Source organism: Amia ocellicauda, chromosome 6 (genome assembly GCF_036373705.1).
Source record: "Amia ocellicauda isolate fAmiCal2 chromosome 6, fAmiCal2.hap1, whole genome shotgun sequence".
Taxonomy (NCBI): Eukaryota; Metazoa; Chordata; class Actinopteri; order Amiiformes; family Amiidae; genus Amia; species Amia ocellicauda.
In genome coordinates this window covers 33,621,640-33,640,730 of record NC_089855.1, presented here as the reverse complement: position 1 = coordinate 33,640,730, position 19,091 = coordinate 33,621,640, and the positions used below count along the sequence as shown (strand labels likewise).

Below are 19,091 nucleotides of genomic sequence, written 5' to 3'. Positions count from 1 at the left end.
TGTCTGTTTGTTTCTTAATCTAATAACTCAAATGATCACAACCACAACCTTTATAAACCAGTATTGTAAAATCACATTTCTGTATGTGCATAAACTCAGACACACAGTCTCATTGCAGCTGTCTGGAGTGGGTGAACTGGGAGGTTGCTGGGGTTCAGAAGGTCTCAGCCAGGGTTATGGTCTCAAATTGATGACTATTCACAATATCAGGAATTTGGAACCGCGCTGGCCTCCCATTAAGGTACTGCCCTGATCTGATGAAAAATCTATTTGCATCCCCTGAAACCTCCCTGGCTCTGAATTTGAACTAGAGCACATTTGCATTGGTAGAAAGGAATGAAAACCTTTCCTTTTCCCTCCATTTCAATACAATCCTTAAGTGAATGCTTGTCAGTTATGGTAGGGGAGACTTATATTATGTGCAGCATAAATCTGAAAACTGGAGACCTGAAATTTACACTGAGTTGCCACAGCACTATAGCTGTACTGTAGAGGTTTATTGTTTTATTTTTAACCCACCTGATAGCTTTGCATTAAAGGTGACAATTTGAATGGGGATACTTACTCTTTGTGTCAATTAAGGCCTTTGTGAGGCATGTGCATTCATTATACTCATTTAGATAAATTGTTATACAAAGCTTGTAGTGCCGGATGTAAAAATTGAAATACCTAAGATATATTTACCAGTAATATTTAAGCAACAACTGCTTAATTTGAAACAATAGTTGCAAAATTAGAATAATGTTAAAAATTATGTGTAATGCAGTTTAATATTGCTTTGTCTACTATTGTCTGCAGTTTACAGCAAATATAGTTGAATGTGTTCTGAGTAGTCCTTACTACTGTGTACTATAGTTTTGTGGTGTGTAATTTCACTTTCAATTTCACTTTTAAAAATTCTTTGAGGTTTATTTATTGGACACAGGTATTAAAATGGTCTCAATATTTATAGTTGCTTGAGGTTCCCAGGATTTTAAGCACATGGCTTTTGTTTAATTTATATTTATATATGTTTGAGTATATATGTGTATTTATTACACTGATCTTCTTGTATTCAACACGTTAGACACTAAGTCATGTAATGTGTGTGTAAATCCCAAGACACCTACAGAAGATAAGCTTTATTTTCCACCCAAAGCTCATTACTTGAGTTGAAGAAGGCTTTAACTCGCTGTTATCTGTTAAGTGTAGTTCACACATTCGACAAGTGTTGTGTAGAAGATCAAGATTACCATGCTTTCTTCACAGTAGCCAACTTGGTTGCTTTGTCAGAGCTTTAAAGCATTGGTTTGTTTAGTTTTGATTTAAATGGAAGGCATTATAACATAATTATTCTAAAGCTCTACAGACCCCATAACAGAATACCTGTGGAAAGACATGGTACATTATTTTTGAAGATGTCACTGACTGTTGCATTAAACTATCATCCCAAAATTTGTGACTTAAACACAGACTTGCAATTTGCACTCCCCTACTGAGAAATGTAATACACACAGGTGCTTACTCTCCTATTCATTAGAAAATGTTCAGGTAAAACACTTGAATGAAAAATGAGGATACCTATATGCATTCTTGTTTCTCCTTGTCCTTATTTATCCAGCAGAGGAAAGAACCTGTGAGTTTTAGCATCACACTGGGAGAGACCTATGATAACCATGAATAAAAACATGAATAAATGCTATTTACACTGTAGTTTTTGCAGAAATACTTTGACAGATTAAGGTACTATCATCCAACAAATATAGTAAAATAGTTCTCCCTTTAGTCCCTTTGTCTGTCATGAATTGTTGTTAATAATTAATTGAATAATGAACTTGTAACTACAACTATAGGTCTCAGCAACCGAGCATGACATACACCGATCAGCCATAACATTATGAGCACCTGCCTAATATTTTGTAGGTCCCCCTTTTACCGCCAAACCAGCCCTGACCCGTCGTGGCATGGACTCCACTAGACCTCTGAAGGTGTGCTGTGGTATCTGCCACCAAGACCTTAGCAGCAGATCCTTTAAGTCCTGTAAGTTGTGAGGTGGGGCCTCCATGGATCAGACTTGTTTGTTCAGCACATCCCACAGATGCTCGATTGGATTCAGATCTGGGGAATTTGGAGGCCACGTCAACACCTTGAACTCGTGATTCATCAGACCAGGCCACCTTCTTCCATTGCTCCGTGGTCCAGTTCTGATGCTCACGTGCCCATTGTAGGTGCTTTTGGCAGTGGACAGGGGTCAGCATGGGCACCCTGACTGGTCTGCGGATACGCAGCCCCATACGCAACAAACTACGATGCACTGTGTGTTCTGACACCTTTCTATCAGAACCAGCATTAACTTTTTCAGCAATTTGAACTACAGTAGCTCGTCTATTGGATCGGACCACACGGGCCAGCCTTCGCTCCCCACTTGCATCAGTGAGCCTTGGCCGCACATGACCCTGTCGCTGGTTCACCGCTTTTCCTTCCTTGGACCACTTTTGATAGGTACTGACCACTGCAGACTGGGAACACCCCACAAGAGCTGCAGTTTTGGAGATGCTCTGACCCAGTCGTCTAGCCATCACAATTTGGCCCTTGTCAAAGTCGCTCAGATCCTCACGCTTGCCCATTTTTCCTGCTTCTAACACATCAACTTTGAGGACAAAATGTTCACTTGCTCCCTAATAACATCAGTAAATTATATCCCTCTTAGTATAGACTGTGCTAGACTAAAACTATCCTGCCCACAAGTTTTAGAACTGAAACCACAATGGACTGCTGTAGGTACTGTAATATTTGTATAACAGTAGATTAGGTAATGTTAGCTCTTGGATAAAACTATTAGTTTCTGTAGAAGAGCTATTGGTTACGGTGCTGTTTGTTTTCTTCATTTGGAAGTGACTCACAGGCCTTTTGCCCAGTATAATCTGCAGACCATGGCACTAGACGAGTGTAGTTGGCAGCCTCTGCGCTTGTATAAAACATGTCTCGGGGACATAGTAGGCCAAAACGAGCAGGGGAATCCTCGCTTCTCCACACCTTGTAGTGCTGTTGGCCAACAAACCAATAAGGTGGGGGCCTGTCTTCAATCTGGCACTGACTGTGGTGTACACTTTCTGGCTGTCAGAGGACACTGTGTTTGACTTCTGCTTCCTGAGACTTGTTTAGGAAGTGTAGTGGTGAGACAGGATACAAAATATTTGTCTTAGTTCAAGCACAAACTGTAAAAATATACACAGCATGTATTTGTGAATTATTTTTGCAGCTCTCTGCGGCTACCATGGTGCAGTTTTTCCTAGTGTTATTCATGGAACTCCAGCTTTGATCTGTTTTGAGTGTGTTTTTGTTGATTGAAATGCATTTAATAATTGAACATGTACTTCAAGATGTTGGATGTCTGTTTATTCATGAAAACACAAACACACACACACACATATATATGGTAAGAGGATAATGTACAGTTTGGGTAAGAGTTTGGCCTTCTTTAGATTTGTTAAAGTGGTTCGATTGGGATTCCTAAAAAGTGTAATTGGAAATTAAATTTGACACTCTGTTTAGAACAACAAGTTTTAGGACAACTCTTATTTTTGAAGCATCCCAAAGTGATGCAGAACACAAATGAGCATGACAACAACAACCTGCTTGAAGGCGATTATTTATATTTCACAACTGTTTCAAAGGTTTTCATGTATAGACAATTCTGAAACATATCTGCGCAAACATCTCTGGGTAGCTTTCTCATTTTAAAATACATATCAAACAAAACAAAAAAAAAGCAAAAAACAGTCAGAATTGAGGACTGTTTTTGTTCTATGAATAACACAAAGCAGATAGTAACCAGGCATAACTACAAATGCTTTTCTGTTCTATTCCAATAGCAGCTTTGTTATATCACTGATGTGCCTTTAAAAAATAATCAATTAACATGTTTTTCCTTTTTTCCAACTCTCTTAGAAAGGGCTCATCAGTTTGTCTGATTAAGAAGCTGGGCAAATCCCTGATGGTGTCATATCTGTCCTCTTTTCATTGCCACATTTATTTTTAGCTCGAAACAACTGCCTCCTAAAAATGGTTTTGAAATGGCAGGGGAGAGGGCACAGCTATGTAAGGTATCTCGGGTTGAAGCTTCCAAGGGCTTCTGATCGCCCCAGTCATTTTACTGTCGTTCTCTTTGTCTTGGCCAGAAGAGTGAGAGGGGCAGGCGGGGAGGCAGGCAGGCAGGCAGGCTTGGGCTGGCATGTGGAGAAACTGAATAAGAGCCAAAGCTAGAGAGAAGTCAGAGAATTGAAAAGTGGGTTTCCAAACCAGTGGGACCCCACACAGCTTCCAACCAACACCACTTTGTGGCCTTTTGTTAGTTTTTTAAGCCACCCTTATTCTGTCTTTCTCACTTGGCCTTGAGAACATGCAGGTCACCTGGTTTTTGCTTGCGCCGCTTTGCCTTTACCTCGCCTCCTTTTGCAGCGCAGAAGAAGGACTCGAGTTCCCCAGCTTCGATGGAAAAGACCGGGTTATACACATCAATGCCAAAAACTACCAAAAGGCACTGAAAAAGTATGACATGCTGTGCCTCCTCTATCATGAGCCCAAGTTGTCCAGCAAGGTGCGGCAGAAGCAGTTTCAGATGACTGAGCTGGTGTTGGAGGTAAGAGGGGACAGACAAAGACTGGGATATTCATATATGGGATAATATTGTGTGAGTTCGTGTGTGTGTGTGTTTCTTCAAATGTAGCAGACTTTTAACTAGGCGAAAAGTACCGGGTTGCTTTCAAGGTCAGCACTGCAGCAGCACTGCACTGCCAAATGCCAGGCTATTTATGTTAATGAATTTGTCTAAAGTGAGACTTTTTATGTATTATTGTACAGTCACTGCAGGTATAATACTTTTCTGGTGAGATGACACTTTATTTATGCCTTTAACACCAAAGCATGAGTTGAAATGCTTTGAAGGTACATATTGAAAAACATAAATGACAACAGGTTTAAAATATGAATATGAAGGGATGCTCTTTAAAGGATGAAGTCAGAAAAACATTTCGACGTTTTGTAAATAAACAGAAAATCAGAAGCTGATGACAGGAGTAAAATAAGCTTTAGTCAGAGATTAAGTAAATAAATGTGGTAAGGTATGTTTCTGTATTAGGAATATTTATTATTTTATGCTATTTTAATGTATCCTTTTTATTAATTTTTTTGCAAAATGGAAAGATTGTGTTTACACTCCTGTAGTACAGAAACACTATTTTCAACTTTAAAGAGCCTGGCATTTTTAGAAAAGATTAGGCATTCATTGCCAAGTAAATGGTCATAACTGTAACCTTCATTACTCAATTAGTGCCTGTACATTTGACATCTCTCTCTATATAGCTCTCTCATTTCTAACTTACAAAATGTATATTTCTTTATATTACAGAATATAATATAATATGATAATGATAATGTGTCAAATCTATACATCACTAACTTGTTTGCTTCATATAAGTTTCCTCCTGTAGGTGCGAGATTCAAGTAACCATTAACAATCTAGTGCAACATTCTATCCATATCAATGCATCGAAGACTTCACCTGTCTGCCTTCTGTGAGTTTTAGATATCTTGCTTTAGAAGCATTCAGACCCCAAAACATGTCATATGAAGGCTTCATCAGTTTTAACCTTGATGTTTTTATGAAATAAGCTTCATTCATATATTTTTAAACCTCCCTGACCCGGCTTCACAACTTTTGAGAAATTTCTGCGTGAGTTTCACCTGCTTGCTGGATTCCCTCTGTGCGTTGCCCCTGTTTAAGTGATGTTTGCTGTGTGCCGAGAGAACACGTTACTCTAATCTTGGAGGGAATGGTAACACTCTGCTGAGAAATGTCCAGGGTTTCTGTGAGCATGAGTTTATTTATTTTCACTGCTAGATACTGTCTGGAAAAACTGAACTTGTCTACAGGGCTATCCTGAGGTTAACAACCTACTGTATAGGAACTGCACACCTACTGTCTTTTGGGGGTTAACAACCTGCAACACATGAAATAAATAAAGCAAGCCCTATTTGGTGCCTAAGGCCTCTGCTGATTTTCTTGGTAATGCTGAAGTTCAGTGTTTTGCTGTTTGTTTGTTTGTTTTTATAAACCTCAAACATACATTTTATAGCCCAACCTAATTTCTCCTCATTTTTAAAGTATTTCTTGCAACATACACACTTCCACTACATGTAAAAACCTCACGATTTGCAGTTCCCAAACTCCCATTTCTACCCAGGTTATTAGGTAGGAAAGTGGCCCTGTTTCTTCACGAACCATTGTCACAGCCTTGCTGGATATTTGGCCTGTCTCACTCACACAGCCTGTCCCCCTGGGAGAGTTTTTATTCTGAGCCTCTTCCAATTTGTTTTTGTGTCCCTATCAGACCCCACTGCTTGTTTCAGTTTACATGCTGAGCCCCATGTCCCCAGGGTGCAGTCTCAACTATCCCTGTTACAGCAGTACCCAGGAAATGAATCACTATCTAATGGTCCAATGCCTGGTTTTCTGAAAGGGATGACTGCCTTTGGGCAAAGTTCAGTTCTGGAAGACCTGAAGACCTTGTTTTATGAATATGACATTTTTATCAGTGAATGCTAAAATTTGCCATTTTTGACAAAAAGGAGGCCATCCCTGCCCTGTATCACATAGACACACGGACACCCACACACACAGCTCTCTGAGTGTCAAAAGCATGGTGGTGTTGACTAGCTGTGATTTGTGGTTTAGCAGCCACCTTTGCCGCCTTGCAATCTCAGAAAATGTGGCCAGCCATAGTCAACAGTTTAAATCTGCAAACCTTGTCCTATATACCTGATTCATCCAGATGTCCTTTCTTTTGGGAATCCCCACAGATCGAACCATTTCACCTGAAAATACTTTTTTAAAGTTTCTCAACTGGCTACCTGTAGTGGTAGTCGACTCCTGATTCCTTATAAATCCCTAATAGGACAAACGCCCCGATCTTTACCAGTCTGATCTCATAATTTTATGTTTCAAAGTTCAAAGAGTTAATCAGAGCTGTATAACCAGAAGTAACTCAAGTCAGAACTAGAAATTAATTTTACACCAAATATCACAATATGTCACAATTCAATGATACACCAAATTGATGAGGTTATATAATTTGATATCAGTTATTAATATAAAATGACTTCTTTCTGCCTTTTAAGAGGTACACAACAATAACAAAGCCAATTTGCTATAGTGTCTAACAATAATGTCCCAATGCCCTGATAAAGATTTCTGTTGAGTGGCTGCAAGTTGAGCTTCTCAAGAGGACTTTGTCATCACAAAGGTTAAAATACATTGATTTGAGTCTTTGAATAAGAAAGGCATCTTGAGAAGTGTATGTTGTTTGTCAAAGGCTTATTTCTCCACCCAAAGCAACCAAACACATGCATTTGGGGCCCACACTTTACCCTCTGCTCAGTGCCCCACCTAAGTCTAACTCTGGCTCTTGTGAAAGCTATTTTTATCACAGTCTATCCCCTTTGTAATGCTGAATGTGTCCTAACATTTAGAGACCCAGATACAAATGGGTACAAAACTGCAACCCTTTTTTTTTACAAGTACATGAAGGAAAGATGATAGCTTTATTCTTAGAGTCATTACTTGAGCTATGGCCATGTGTCAGAGTCTAAAGGCCATACTGATTTCCCCCATTGACATCACAAGAGGGCTGGCATGGTTACTTCTAAAAATAAAATAGATAAATCGAAAAGGGTACATTCTACCCCTTTCTTCCTGATGTTATTTTTCTTGTATTTTGTATACAGATTTTATTTGGCAGCCATGTTGTGCTACTGTTATCTTTTGTTACTTGATGGCAAGTTGATCCATTTTAAACTCTTGCTGAAAGCAATCCCGGTCCTAATGCGTGGATCTTTATAACCCATGGGGATCAGGCATTTTAATTGCACTTTTTTATCACCTCTCTCTAGTTAGAGCTGATTAGTTTTTCTCTTGTGATACTCCAACTGCACCCTATTTAATTGGCTAAACAAAATCAAACAAATAAACTCATCAACAAAAACAGCAGTGTGGAATCCATATCTGCATATGTGACCATATAAAAACTAAACAAAAGAGAGAGAATAAGAACAGTCAAAACATGTCAAGTGCAATTATAATGTCTTCCTCTGGTTTTGTTTTCCCAAGGATGTAAACCAATTGTGTATTTATTTTCTTTTGCTGTGTGCTTATAGTCTTACAGGAAGAATCACATTTGAGCCAAATTTATAAAGGCTGTCAAACCATCCTCTCCCGATTCTGCTTTTAAAAATGTGGATTCTGTTTGCTGGTCCAGACTGGTATCTGGTACTGATTTTTAGCTTTAATTACTTTAATTACCTTTGTTAATTGCACACTGCCTATCATAGGTAAAGTTATGTAGCATACAGCTTATGACAGTAGTGATTTTCTAAAAGGAAACAACTTTATTGTATTTCAGAAGCATTCACATTGAGAGGTCTGAGTAAGATTTTCAAAGTTACATTTACCTGTCAGCAATGTTCTGCTAAATAGGAATTGAAACTCTTCCAACGATCTTGTGCAATTGATAGGGAAACAGGCAATTTCATCAAGACCTTTTGATGCTTGAAAGCACTATTAATTATTCCTTGCTCATAATTCAAGAGTTTATTTAGTATTATTTTATTTTTTTGGAGTGTCATCATCTACCTTCTATAGCCAACAAAACCATGTGTACTCTACCTACATTCATGAGGCATCTTGTTTTATCTTCAGAGAGAATTTCCATCCATGTCAAATCCCTTCTCTGATCATTAAAGGTTTCTAAGCACAGACCCTTAAAGAAAAGGAAAACATGAAAATACCTCCTTACAACAACAGTGTTCAGCAATCTGTCAGAGCTGCGGGGCGTTTTCATTTTCGCACTTCTACATGGAGGCATGCTAATGAAGACAGCGTGTGTTGGGGTTGCCAACCAAAATACATGCAACCACTAAGAGAAATGCATATTCTTCAGGGGTTGTGTGGGTGTAGAAAACTAGGTTTAAAGGTCTCAAGAAGCCTGGAGGTGTCTCTTATGTTTTATTGTTTTTTAGATACATTAATACCCCCCTTAACTGCACATATATTCTTAACCCTAATTGCGTAACTGCCTCTTTCCACTTATCTGACCTTACCATAGCAACCAAAGGAAACTGAAAATTCACACACACAAGTGCTGATTGGACAGGAAAGTGATGTTATACACTGCAAGTCTGAAATAGAGCCAGCCCACCTGTGCTACATCTATCAACCTCATCATCATCTTGATCATAATCCACTGATGGGTGAAGGCCTTCCCAAGATGTTTCCACTTGTCTTGCCAGCAAAGTTTTTGATTTCATCTTCCCATCTTCTGTGTGGTCATTTTCTTGGACTCGTTTAAGTATTCATTGTCCAGTTGCCTTGTTATTACAAGCATATGTCTTTCTGTCCTTCTTTGTGTTGTTTGCAGTTGCTGTATCATTTTTGCATAAAGTGACCGGGTTTATGAAATGTGATTTGAGTCTCTCATCCCTATTTCATCTCTGTTTTCATAGTAAACTGTTCCTTGTATTAATTTTCTGCTTCCGTCTTTGACTTCAGCTGGCTGCCCAGGTACTGGAAGATAAAGACATAGGGTTTGGAATGGTAGATTCCAAGAAAGATGCCAAAGTGGCTAAGAAACTTGGTAAGCCAAGGACAAATTTTACTCTTATTTGGCTATTTTATTGAATTTGTTTGTGTCCATTTTAATAACTTTAGAAAGTAAACATGGTTTCCATGAATTACTTCAGTTTGCATTAGATTTTTTCAATAATTATATATACTGTATATTTCCAAACAATGGAGCACCCCGTAACTTAAATGAGATTTGTTTTGCATGAAATGATAAAGCCAATTCCTAAAATTTAAATTGTGTTCCTTTTTCATCTAAGGATTCTCTGTTGACACAGCATCTATAAAGATAATCATCCCTTTCTAAGTCTTGGGAATTATTGTTTATTTTCAGTATTGTAGTAAATATCTTCTTTTCATTATTTGACAATCCAGCCTTAAGAAAAATGTAAATTAGTAGGAGTTACATGCAAATGTATTACAGAACCACGTTTTATTGAGTTATTTAAAAAATGGTGCAGGATTAGTCATAGCTTTTGTTTCTCCAAACAAATCTTACACAAGACTGATTCACAACTAAAACTCAGTTCAACACTGCTTTAAAGTGTTTTTTGGGTCATTTTCTAAGATGGTAGATTAGTATGAAAGACTTAATTTGGTGGTACCTTATTCCATCTGTTTTGTGAAGATGACCAGCAAGAGACTTTGGCTGATAAAATCTGTGAAAATATATTTAAATTGCTTAGCAAACTTATAATTATCTCTTCAGCTCTCTGGAAGCATATCCTCTGAAATGAACAATGAATTAAATAAATTATTAATTCTCACAATGGAAATTGAATTAAAGCCAGCAGCAGCCATTTGTATTCAACACATGTTCCGCCAGACATTATTTACACTGATCTGAACAAAGTAAAATCAAATACCATAGAAACACAGCCTGCAGACAGAAATACCTGAGCCTGTCACAATGTCTCCCCAGTCTCTTGTTCTCAGTATCTAAAACCTCTCATTTTCTTGTAGGCCTGGAAGAAGAAGGCAGTATTTACGTGTTCAAAGACGAACGGGTGATCGAGTTCGATGGGGAGCTCTCTGCAGACACTCTTGTTGAGTTCCTTTTGGATGTGAGTATTGGAGGGGAAACAAGGAAACTGTTCTATCCATCATGCTCTAATAGATGCATTGAGTAGAATGATAAGACTTGGCAGGGAGACATATATTACTGTGACACCTAGGGAACTGTCAAACCTAGTCAATGGTCTGATATTTCATGGTCACGCCCCTCCAATGCATAGGAGGGAGTAGGGTTCAGTCTCCATAGCTGCAGTTTAAACTCAGCACAAAGCCCTGTGGATGTTCATACACACAAACTACTGCTAAGTTACAAAAGTTGATCTGTTTCAGAGGGCTGTACATAAGTGCTGAATGTGGGAATTAGAGTTTGATAATAAAGCTCATGTAGTCTTTTGAAAAATAATTTTACCTTAAAAAGCAAGGTGCATTTTTTAATAAGTATATAAAACAATAATGCGTTTATCTCCATCATGAATCGTCTAACATTAGCTTGCACATAAAAATGCAAACCCACTAGCATGGATAGGCATGGCATTTAATGCAAATAAAAATAGGTACTTCATATATTTTAAGATGCTAAAATATTATGTGGTTATATATAGACAGATTAAACTGCATGAAAAGCTGTGCACTTATTTAATGAATGCAGACAAATAAGCAATGGGAAAATTAATCTTTCCTAAGCACTGTAAACAGTACAGCTGAGGAATGATGACAATTTTCAGATTGCAGTTGAGAGCAGGGCTTTCAAATCATACCTGATATTTCATTCCTGTAGAGTTGTAATTATTATTTTTGAATATTACTATTCAGTCATTAATCAAATATATCTTTAAAAAGCTGGCATATAGGGAAATCACTAATATTTTCCACCTCACTTTAGTATGTTGGTCTGTTTAATCAGCTGCTGTTGTTGGGGTCCCATGACATTAAATCAAGACTAAATGAATACTGTAAAATGAAGATAAAGATCGATTATATAATGTGTTATAATGTATAATATAATGTAAAATGCCTGATCTCTGATATCTGAGAAGTAAATACATGTTGTGTGTTCTTGAGCTAAAGCGGCATTCATTTTGTTTGCACCTGTTGGCATGCATTGCTGTCATATCAGTCCAGCTGAGAGTTTGGTTTGGTTTTGCTCCATTTCCAGCTGTTGGAAGACCCTGTGGAGCTCATTAGCAACTCCATGGAACTCAGGGCCTTCGACAGTATTGATGAGGCCATCAAGCTCATTGGGTTTTTCAAAGGAGAAGACTCTGAGCGTGAGTGTTGAAAGCCCTTTCTGTATTGTCTCGTGTTTTTTGTTTGCTTTTTATATCTTTTTAATGCCTTTTTTATTTTAGCACAACGAGAAACTATTGTAAACTAAATACAATTAGATATGAGCTACTCTAAGTTTACTCTAGGCTTAGCACAGGTTGAATAATAGACCCAACTTTATTATTACAGTAGTATAGCTGTCCAACACTGTATTCTGGCTCACAGAAAATGATTAATTCTTGCTGCTGACAGTCAGAGCAATGATCATATACAAACCCTGATCAGATTCAAACCACCATGTCAAACACATCTCAGAGCACCTGATCTGCACAGCCCAAAACAAGCAAGAAACCGGCTTCAGCAAAAGAACAATCCCCCTTACACTGAGGAATTTGAATGCTCTACCAAATATAGGAGGTTGAGATCACCCTAACAGACTAGTATAGACTTTGAGGCCTTTTATATACTTACATGACTGGACATATCTGGGGTGCAGTGAAGTGAAATTGAGATTTACAGTGTAGAGAATGCACTACATTTGTAATTTTTTTAATGTATAGATAGTGCCATTGCTGACCAACAGCTATGTCTGCCTGTCTCTGTCTCCATGTAAAGGCATAACTGCCAATGGCATCTGTCTCCACATGGACAAACGAGGAAACCATCATAGCAAATCATCATAACACAAACCAATAATAGATATGATCTCTTGCAGGGTACAGTCCCCTCCCCCACCCTGTGCCTGTGGAGTTTCAAATAGCAGCTTTCTTTAGTCAAACAAATCAGGACCAATTATTCTTGCTCTCTGTTCTAAATTATAGGGAGTGTATGGTGAAAACATTGTGTTTTGCTGAAGCAACTCTGAACCCGTTTTCTTTTTCCCTAAGGCCAAAGTAAACCAGAAATTTTGAAGTATAGTATCTCAATGAAAATTAATTGTGAACCAAACAAGCAATCACACAATATAATGTTATTTTGTCTCAGCCATGAATCAGACTCACATTATCAGGATGCAGAGTGTGATGTGAAACTGAATCATCTCCTCTCTCTCTCTCTCTCTCTCTCTACATAGACTTCAAGGCGTTTCAAGAGGCAGCAGAAAATTTTCAGCCATTTATTAAGTTCTTTGCCACTTTTGATAAAGTCGTAAGTAATGCTCTTTATGTTTTTTGTTTCTGTGCTCCACACATAAGTTAGTCTCAACTGTCAAAACAATTGCTGAAGATGAACTGAAATCTTCTAAACATGTTCTACTATTACTAATACTACTACTACTATCCTACTGAAAATGTCTCAGAATTAATTTGTTATGGACCCACTGAGTGATTGTCTATCACCTGGTTGATAAAAAGAACAGAACTTTGTCCTTCACCCCATCACCTGATCAGAAGGAATATGAATTTAAGTAATCTCCATTTCAGAATACATAGACATTTGCATGAAAGAAATATGGATATTCCACGATATTCCTCATATTATTATTATTATTATTATTATTATTATTATTATTATTATTATTAATAATAATAATAATAATAATAATAATAATAATAATAAACTCAAACACTGCACAAGAAAATACAATTTGTTTAATAATTAAAGTACAAGTAAGATAGAGAATAAAATACATAACAAAATGTAAACAAAACTATAAATACATACATACAGACATACATTTTGTAAAAATTAAGTGTTGATTTAAACACAGTCAGCGAAGGTGCATCTTTAATAAAACATGGCAATGAATTCCACAGTCTTGGAGCATTATAACTAAAACCTGCCTCTCTTAGTCTTTTGTGCCTCATTCTGGGGACACAAAATAGGCCCCTGTCACATGAGCTCAATAGGCACATAGGCTGATATGGAACTGGTCCCTCAATTAAATAATCAGGGCCCTTTCCAATACTTTCTTTATATTTTAGTAAAATAATCTTAAAATTTATCTGAAAGTGGACTGGAAGCCAGTGTAGAGAAGCCAACACAGGAGTAATGTGAACCTGTTTCTTTGTTTTTTATTAAACTCCTAGCATCTGCATTCTGCACAAGCTCTAGTCGTAACAAAGCAGGTTTTGTAATACTGGGAAATAGTGCATTGCAATAGTTCAATCTAGATGAAAAAAAGCATGGACAAATTTCTCAGCATCAGACAAGGAAAAAATTATCTAACTTTAGCACTTGGATGATTTTCATCCTTGTCTGATGCTGAGAAATTGATCTTTTTCAGGCCTGTGTGCCACAACTGCCATAACTTATGATCTCCTGCCTGTGCATTGAAATAGAGTGCCATTTGATGTTTTTCAGGTGGCAAAACAACTTACTTTGAAAATGAACGAGGTGGACTTCTATGAACCTTTCATGGAGGAACCCGTGACCATTCCTGGAAAGCCATACACAGAAGAGGAGATTGTGGAGTTTGTAAATGAACACAAAAGGTATAAAACCTTGGGCAAGCCCAGTATAGCCAGTTAAACCTATAACCCCATTATAGAAAGATGGCATTGTTCTAAGGAAGTTTGTAACAGCACACCAAAACTCCCCCAAAATAAAATCTGGGATGTGATTAGTGACAATGCAAAAGGCTTTTATCAGCTATGATATTATTACCACTCCTAAGTGGTATTATTACCACTGAAAAGTGATGTATATTATTAAAAGTGGTTGTACTTTAATGTGGTAATCTTTTTTAGACCTACCCTGAGAAAGCTACGTGCAGAAGACATGTTTGAGACATGGGTAAGTAACAGAAATCCCAGAGCATTTCTAATGGAACATTGCTACAGTTTTTTTTCATGCATACAGATTCCCTAAGTATTCAGCTATGAAATACAGGACCATCTGACAATAGTATGGCAACCATTTTATACCAGCAGTTTAATACATGACAGATAGGATGGAGAAGAGAGCAATTTCTTTATTCAGTTAATCTCGAGGGGGGCTTAAAGACTTAGTTAGGTAAACTCTGATTGGAGTTTCGCCAGGGCAGCAGTCAAATTTCCCCTTGCTCTTTCAAATAGTTTCATGGGATCTTTTGTGGGGACACGTAGGAAAGTAAGACACCTGTTTAACCACTCAGCCGAAAGACAGCTCCACTAGCAGCATAATGCCTCCCTACCACAGGTTCGGAATAGTTCAACAGTGCCCCATGCTTTAAGTGTCTGCCTGATTTTCAATAGTGACTTTTCATCCAAGTATTTACAGGACCCAGCCTAGCTTAGCCTCATAAATCTAAAAAGGTTTCAAGGTGCTAAAGAGACAGGGCTAAAATATTATGGAACAAAGTGCAGGAAAAGCAAATATATGATTTGCAACCAAGTTTCTTAGCAGTACAACTTTGCCCATTGATAAAGAGCCCTCTGACTGTTTTATTGACAGGAAGACGACATGGATGGAATTCATATTGTGGCTTTTGCAGAGGCAGAGGATCCTGGTAAGTATCAATAGAGCAAAGTTATCACACCCAAGCATTTTTCTTTTCTTCTCCGTTTGACAGGATTTGAAACAAATGGGTGAACATTGTGAAAGACCTGTTTTTAAATGTATTTTTGCATTTGGCAAAACATTATAACATTATTCTTTTGTGAATTAATTTAAAAAGGATTGAAAGGACTTTGTTTGCGACTGGTCTACTTCTTTGAGTTTTATCTTGTATGTTTTGACAAGGCACTTGGTTAATGTTTTCAGAAAGTGGCTGCAGTGCATCAGTGGACTTAAAATAATATTTCAACCGTAAACTTGTCAGAAGATAACAGTTGAATGTACACATTTTTAAACACTAAGAAAATGTTTTATAATGAGAACTTGTGGGCCACAGATATACAGATGAAAATATCAGAGGTTCAGCTCACATTAAGGACTTGGTGTGGCATTTACTGAATTCCATGTCTGTGCCTCAGGAATTAGGACTAGCATTGTTTCCTTGTGGAGGACTCCACCCAACTCTCTTCTTCACAGCCAACAGTGACACATTGACAAAGGGTCACAAGGAAGTAGTTTTTATTGGGCATTTGTCACATTTCTTATGTTTGTTATGTTCTTATATTGTGAAATCATTTAGATGGCTTTGAGTTCCTTGAGATCCTGAAAGAAGTGGCCAGGGAGAACACCAACAACCCAGAACTGAGCATTGTGTGGATTGACCCAGATGACTTTCCACTGGTGAGCAGCCTTCTTTTTTTTCATACTGAAGGCTTCTAAGCACATTACAAACATAGCCCCATCTGATCTAGGAACCACACTGAAATGTTGCAGTGATATTCACCAGGACAGCAGACAACAGCTTAACTAAAGGAGCAGCACACACACACACACAGACTGTGCAAATCCTTAGATCATAGGAATCGAATAAACACGCACACAACTCATCAGCGAGACAATTGCCAGATGGGCTGAATATGAATCAGTAAAAATAGCAAGGGCATTCCAAGAGCAGAGAGAAGAAAGAGTGAGAAAGCAAGTTCTGGTTTACCCAGACAAAACAGATGTACCTGTCCCATGCATTGTCCCTTCATAAAATAACACTGGACTCCCAATGTTATTTCTAAACAAATGTGGGTGTTTTCAGTTATCTTTGATTCTTGATGCTTTTTGCCATTTAAGAATCAAAAACAAAATAATAATAGTATAATACAGCAATGATGTTTTAACAAAGGTGTGCATGGAATAAACATATTTTTCCCTTTATTGCAGCTGATTACATACTGGGAGAAAACCTTCAAAATCGACCTCTTCAAGCCTCAGATTGGAGTGGTGAATGTTACTGATGTAAGTCACAGAATCCATACCAGCTTGGGAAAGGTGTTGTGTAATGAAGATGTGTAAAGAACTCAATCACAACATTAACACAATATTGATGAAACCTAACCTAGTATGTCTTAAGTGATTTCCAAAACTGGTTAATTTTGAATTATCATTGGCCTTATAATGACATTATGCAGGTAAGTAAGATCCTCCTGTCTCTCCTAGGTTTGTTAGAAGTCATGTTTGTTTTCTTGACTTTGAAATGGCCAAAACATTATATTGATAGATACTAATAAGCACATCAATTATATAAGTGGAAGTTATTGACTAGATCTGGATGTTTTATACATGTTTTCCTGGTTCATGATCCTGTTTGCCCTTTTAAATCAATACAACATGAAAGGTATGTGGCAGCATTTCTTCAACAGGTATGCTATGTAAAACCAGCCACTAGACCCCTACCAGAGTCTTGTTTTCAGGGCAGGGTGTTGTTTAGGGGTTAGAGTTCATTCCATAAGAGTATTGTCACTAAATACAGGAGCCAGCCACCCAAATGGAGTTCTGTCCGCAGTTTTACCACATACATTTGATTTCTCATCAGTTGGCTTCGTGGTCTACCCAGATTTTAATTGCAAAATGACTATAGAAAATCTCTTACTCACATATAAACTGTAAACACTCTTCCGAGCCTAGGGAACTAAGGCAGTGATGTCACTGTAACAGGCCCATAGGCACAATGATCCGTGTTCCTTGAAGGTACTCTATAATATATGAGATTGTCTATACTGCACAGCCTTTGTGTTGTGTAACCTGCCCTCTGTGTGTTCTCTGGCAGGCTGACAGCGTGTGGATGGACCTGGCAGATGATGAGGATCTGCCCAGCGCACAGGAGCTGGAGGACTGGATTGAGGACGTGCTGTCAGGGAAAGTGAACACGGAGGATGACGACGAGGAGGAGGACGATGAGGACGAAGAGGATGAGGACGAAGAGGATGAGGATGAAGACGAAGAGGAGGAGGAGGAGGATGAGGATGAAGACGAAGAGGAGGAGGATGACGATGATGATTAACCCTCCAATTGGCCAGAATCCAGTGACTTTTGACTCGCAGCTGGATTCTGATACCTAAAGCCTGGTTCACACTTCATGATGTGTCCATAGAGTGGTTCTCTACCAACACTTAACTTCAGAAAAAACTGGCAACTTCCAAATGTCTGGCGGGAGACTCTGAGTACTGTTCTTTCGACAAACATGAAGACCTGTCTGAATGAGGCAGCCAGTGATAAGCCATCTGGCAAGTGATGGGATCAAATTCAGGATTAGTTCAATATGGTGGTGAACCCAAAGGGAAATTTAACACTCACGCAGATAACAGCCAGATTCGATCACCGCCTCAGCTGATTCAAATCCACCACAGCAAAGAGCCAGGCTTTCAGAACAAAAGCCTTCAATACATTGGAAAAAGGCCAAATTGAAAAGGTTTATAATCAAATCTCAAATTGGTCATGTGTGAGAGTCTGATTGTCTGAACTGGGTTAAGGGCTAAAGCGTGATGTGTCTTTTGGATTGTCGAAAGATCCGTCTCATTGTAAGAATCGGGTTAAAACAAGGTGCTCCTGTCAATTGGAGTAATATCAGAAAAAAAAAAACGAGAAAATGATTAATCAACCTTTGGACAATATTTTTGAGAATTGTGTACATTTTAGTACTTCTCTTTATCTTTACTGAAAATGACAGAATCAAAACAAGAACAGATATCCCCTAAAACAGCTGACAGCAAATCACAACTGTCTCTAATTTAGGCATGTGGAACTGCTTTAATTAAATTAATGTCTGGAGTCTGTCCTGCAAAGCATACTGGCAGGATATTGTGCTTGTACATATAGGAACAGACATCATGTGTTTATTGGTTTAAAATATTTTTTTGCATATTTACTGTTTGGGGGCTGTTTAAAATATGTGGTTTTAAGTCCAAACAGATACCTTACATGAAAGTATATATGGGTCTTGAAAAAAGTCCCTCTCCCCTTAAAAGAATGGAATGTATATTTTGTAAAACTATAAACAATGGTAACCTTCTCAGTTTCTGATTGTGGCTACTTTGTATGGATTTATTTTTGTAAGGAAGCTTTGAATGCACTGGCAGAGAGACATGTACATTATCAGTGTGTCCAGAGTTACTAATAAAGATCCACTTCTTCCTTCATAATTTAATTATCGCACACTCCTGTCTATCTTAAAAAAAACAAAAAAGAACACTGCCTGAAACGATTATTTTTAATTAAACAAATGAAGACAAAATGGTTGTTGGAACAAAGACTTTTGAATTTAGCTCCCCCACCAAAATTAAGTGTATCTCCTTGGATCATTACTGCACACTTAGCCCACAGATTATGTGTTGCAATTTGATAACATGGCGTC

At 38.0% G+C, this 19,091-nt stretch overlaps 1 protein-coding gene across 1 annotated transcript; it reads left to right on the top strand.

The window, feature by feature from the left end:
• Window positions 1–4,139: 4,139 nt before the first annotated feature.
• Window positions 4,140–18,884, top strand: casq2 (calsequestrin 2). The gene is made up of 11 exons (XM_066706981.1): window positions 4,140–4,621; window positions 9,584–9,668; window positions 10,619–10,719; window positions 11,826–11,937; window positions 13,008–13,081; window positions 14,237–14,367; window positions 14,623–14,668; window positions 15,308–15,362; window positions 15,990–16,090; window positions 16,622–16,696; window positions 17,508–18,884. The coding sequence occupies exons 1-11, from the start codon at window positions 4,382–4,384 to the stop codon at window positions 17,739–17,741; spliced, it is 1,254 nt and encodes a 417-aa protein (XP_066563078.1). The 5' UTR covers window positions 4,140–4,381; the 3' UTR covers window positions 17,742–18,884.
• The last annotated feature ends 207 nt before the right edge of the window (window positions 18,885–19,091 follow it).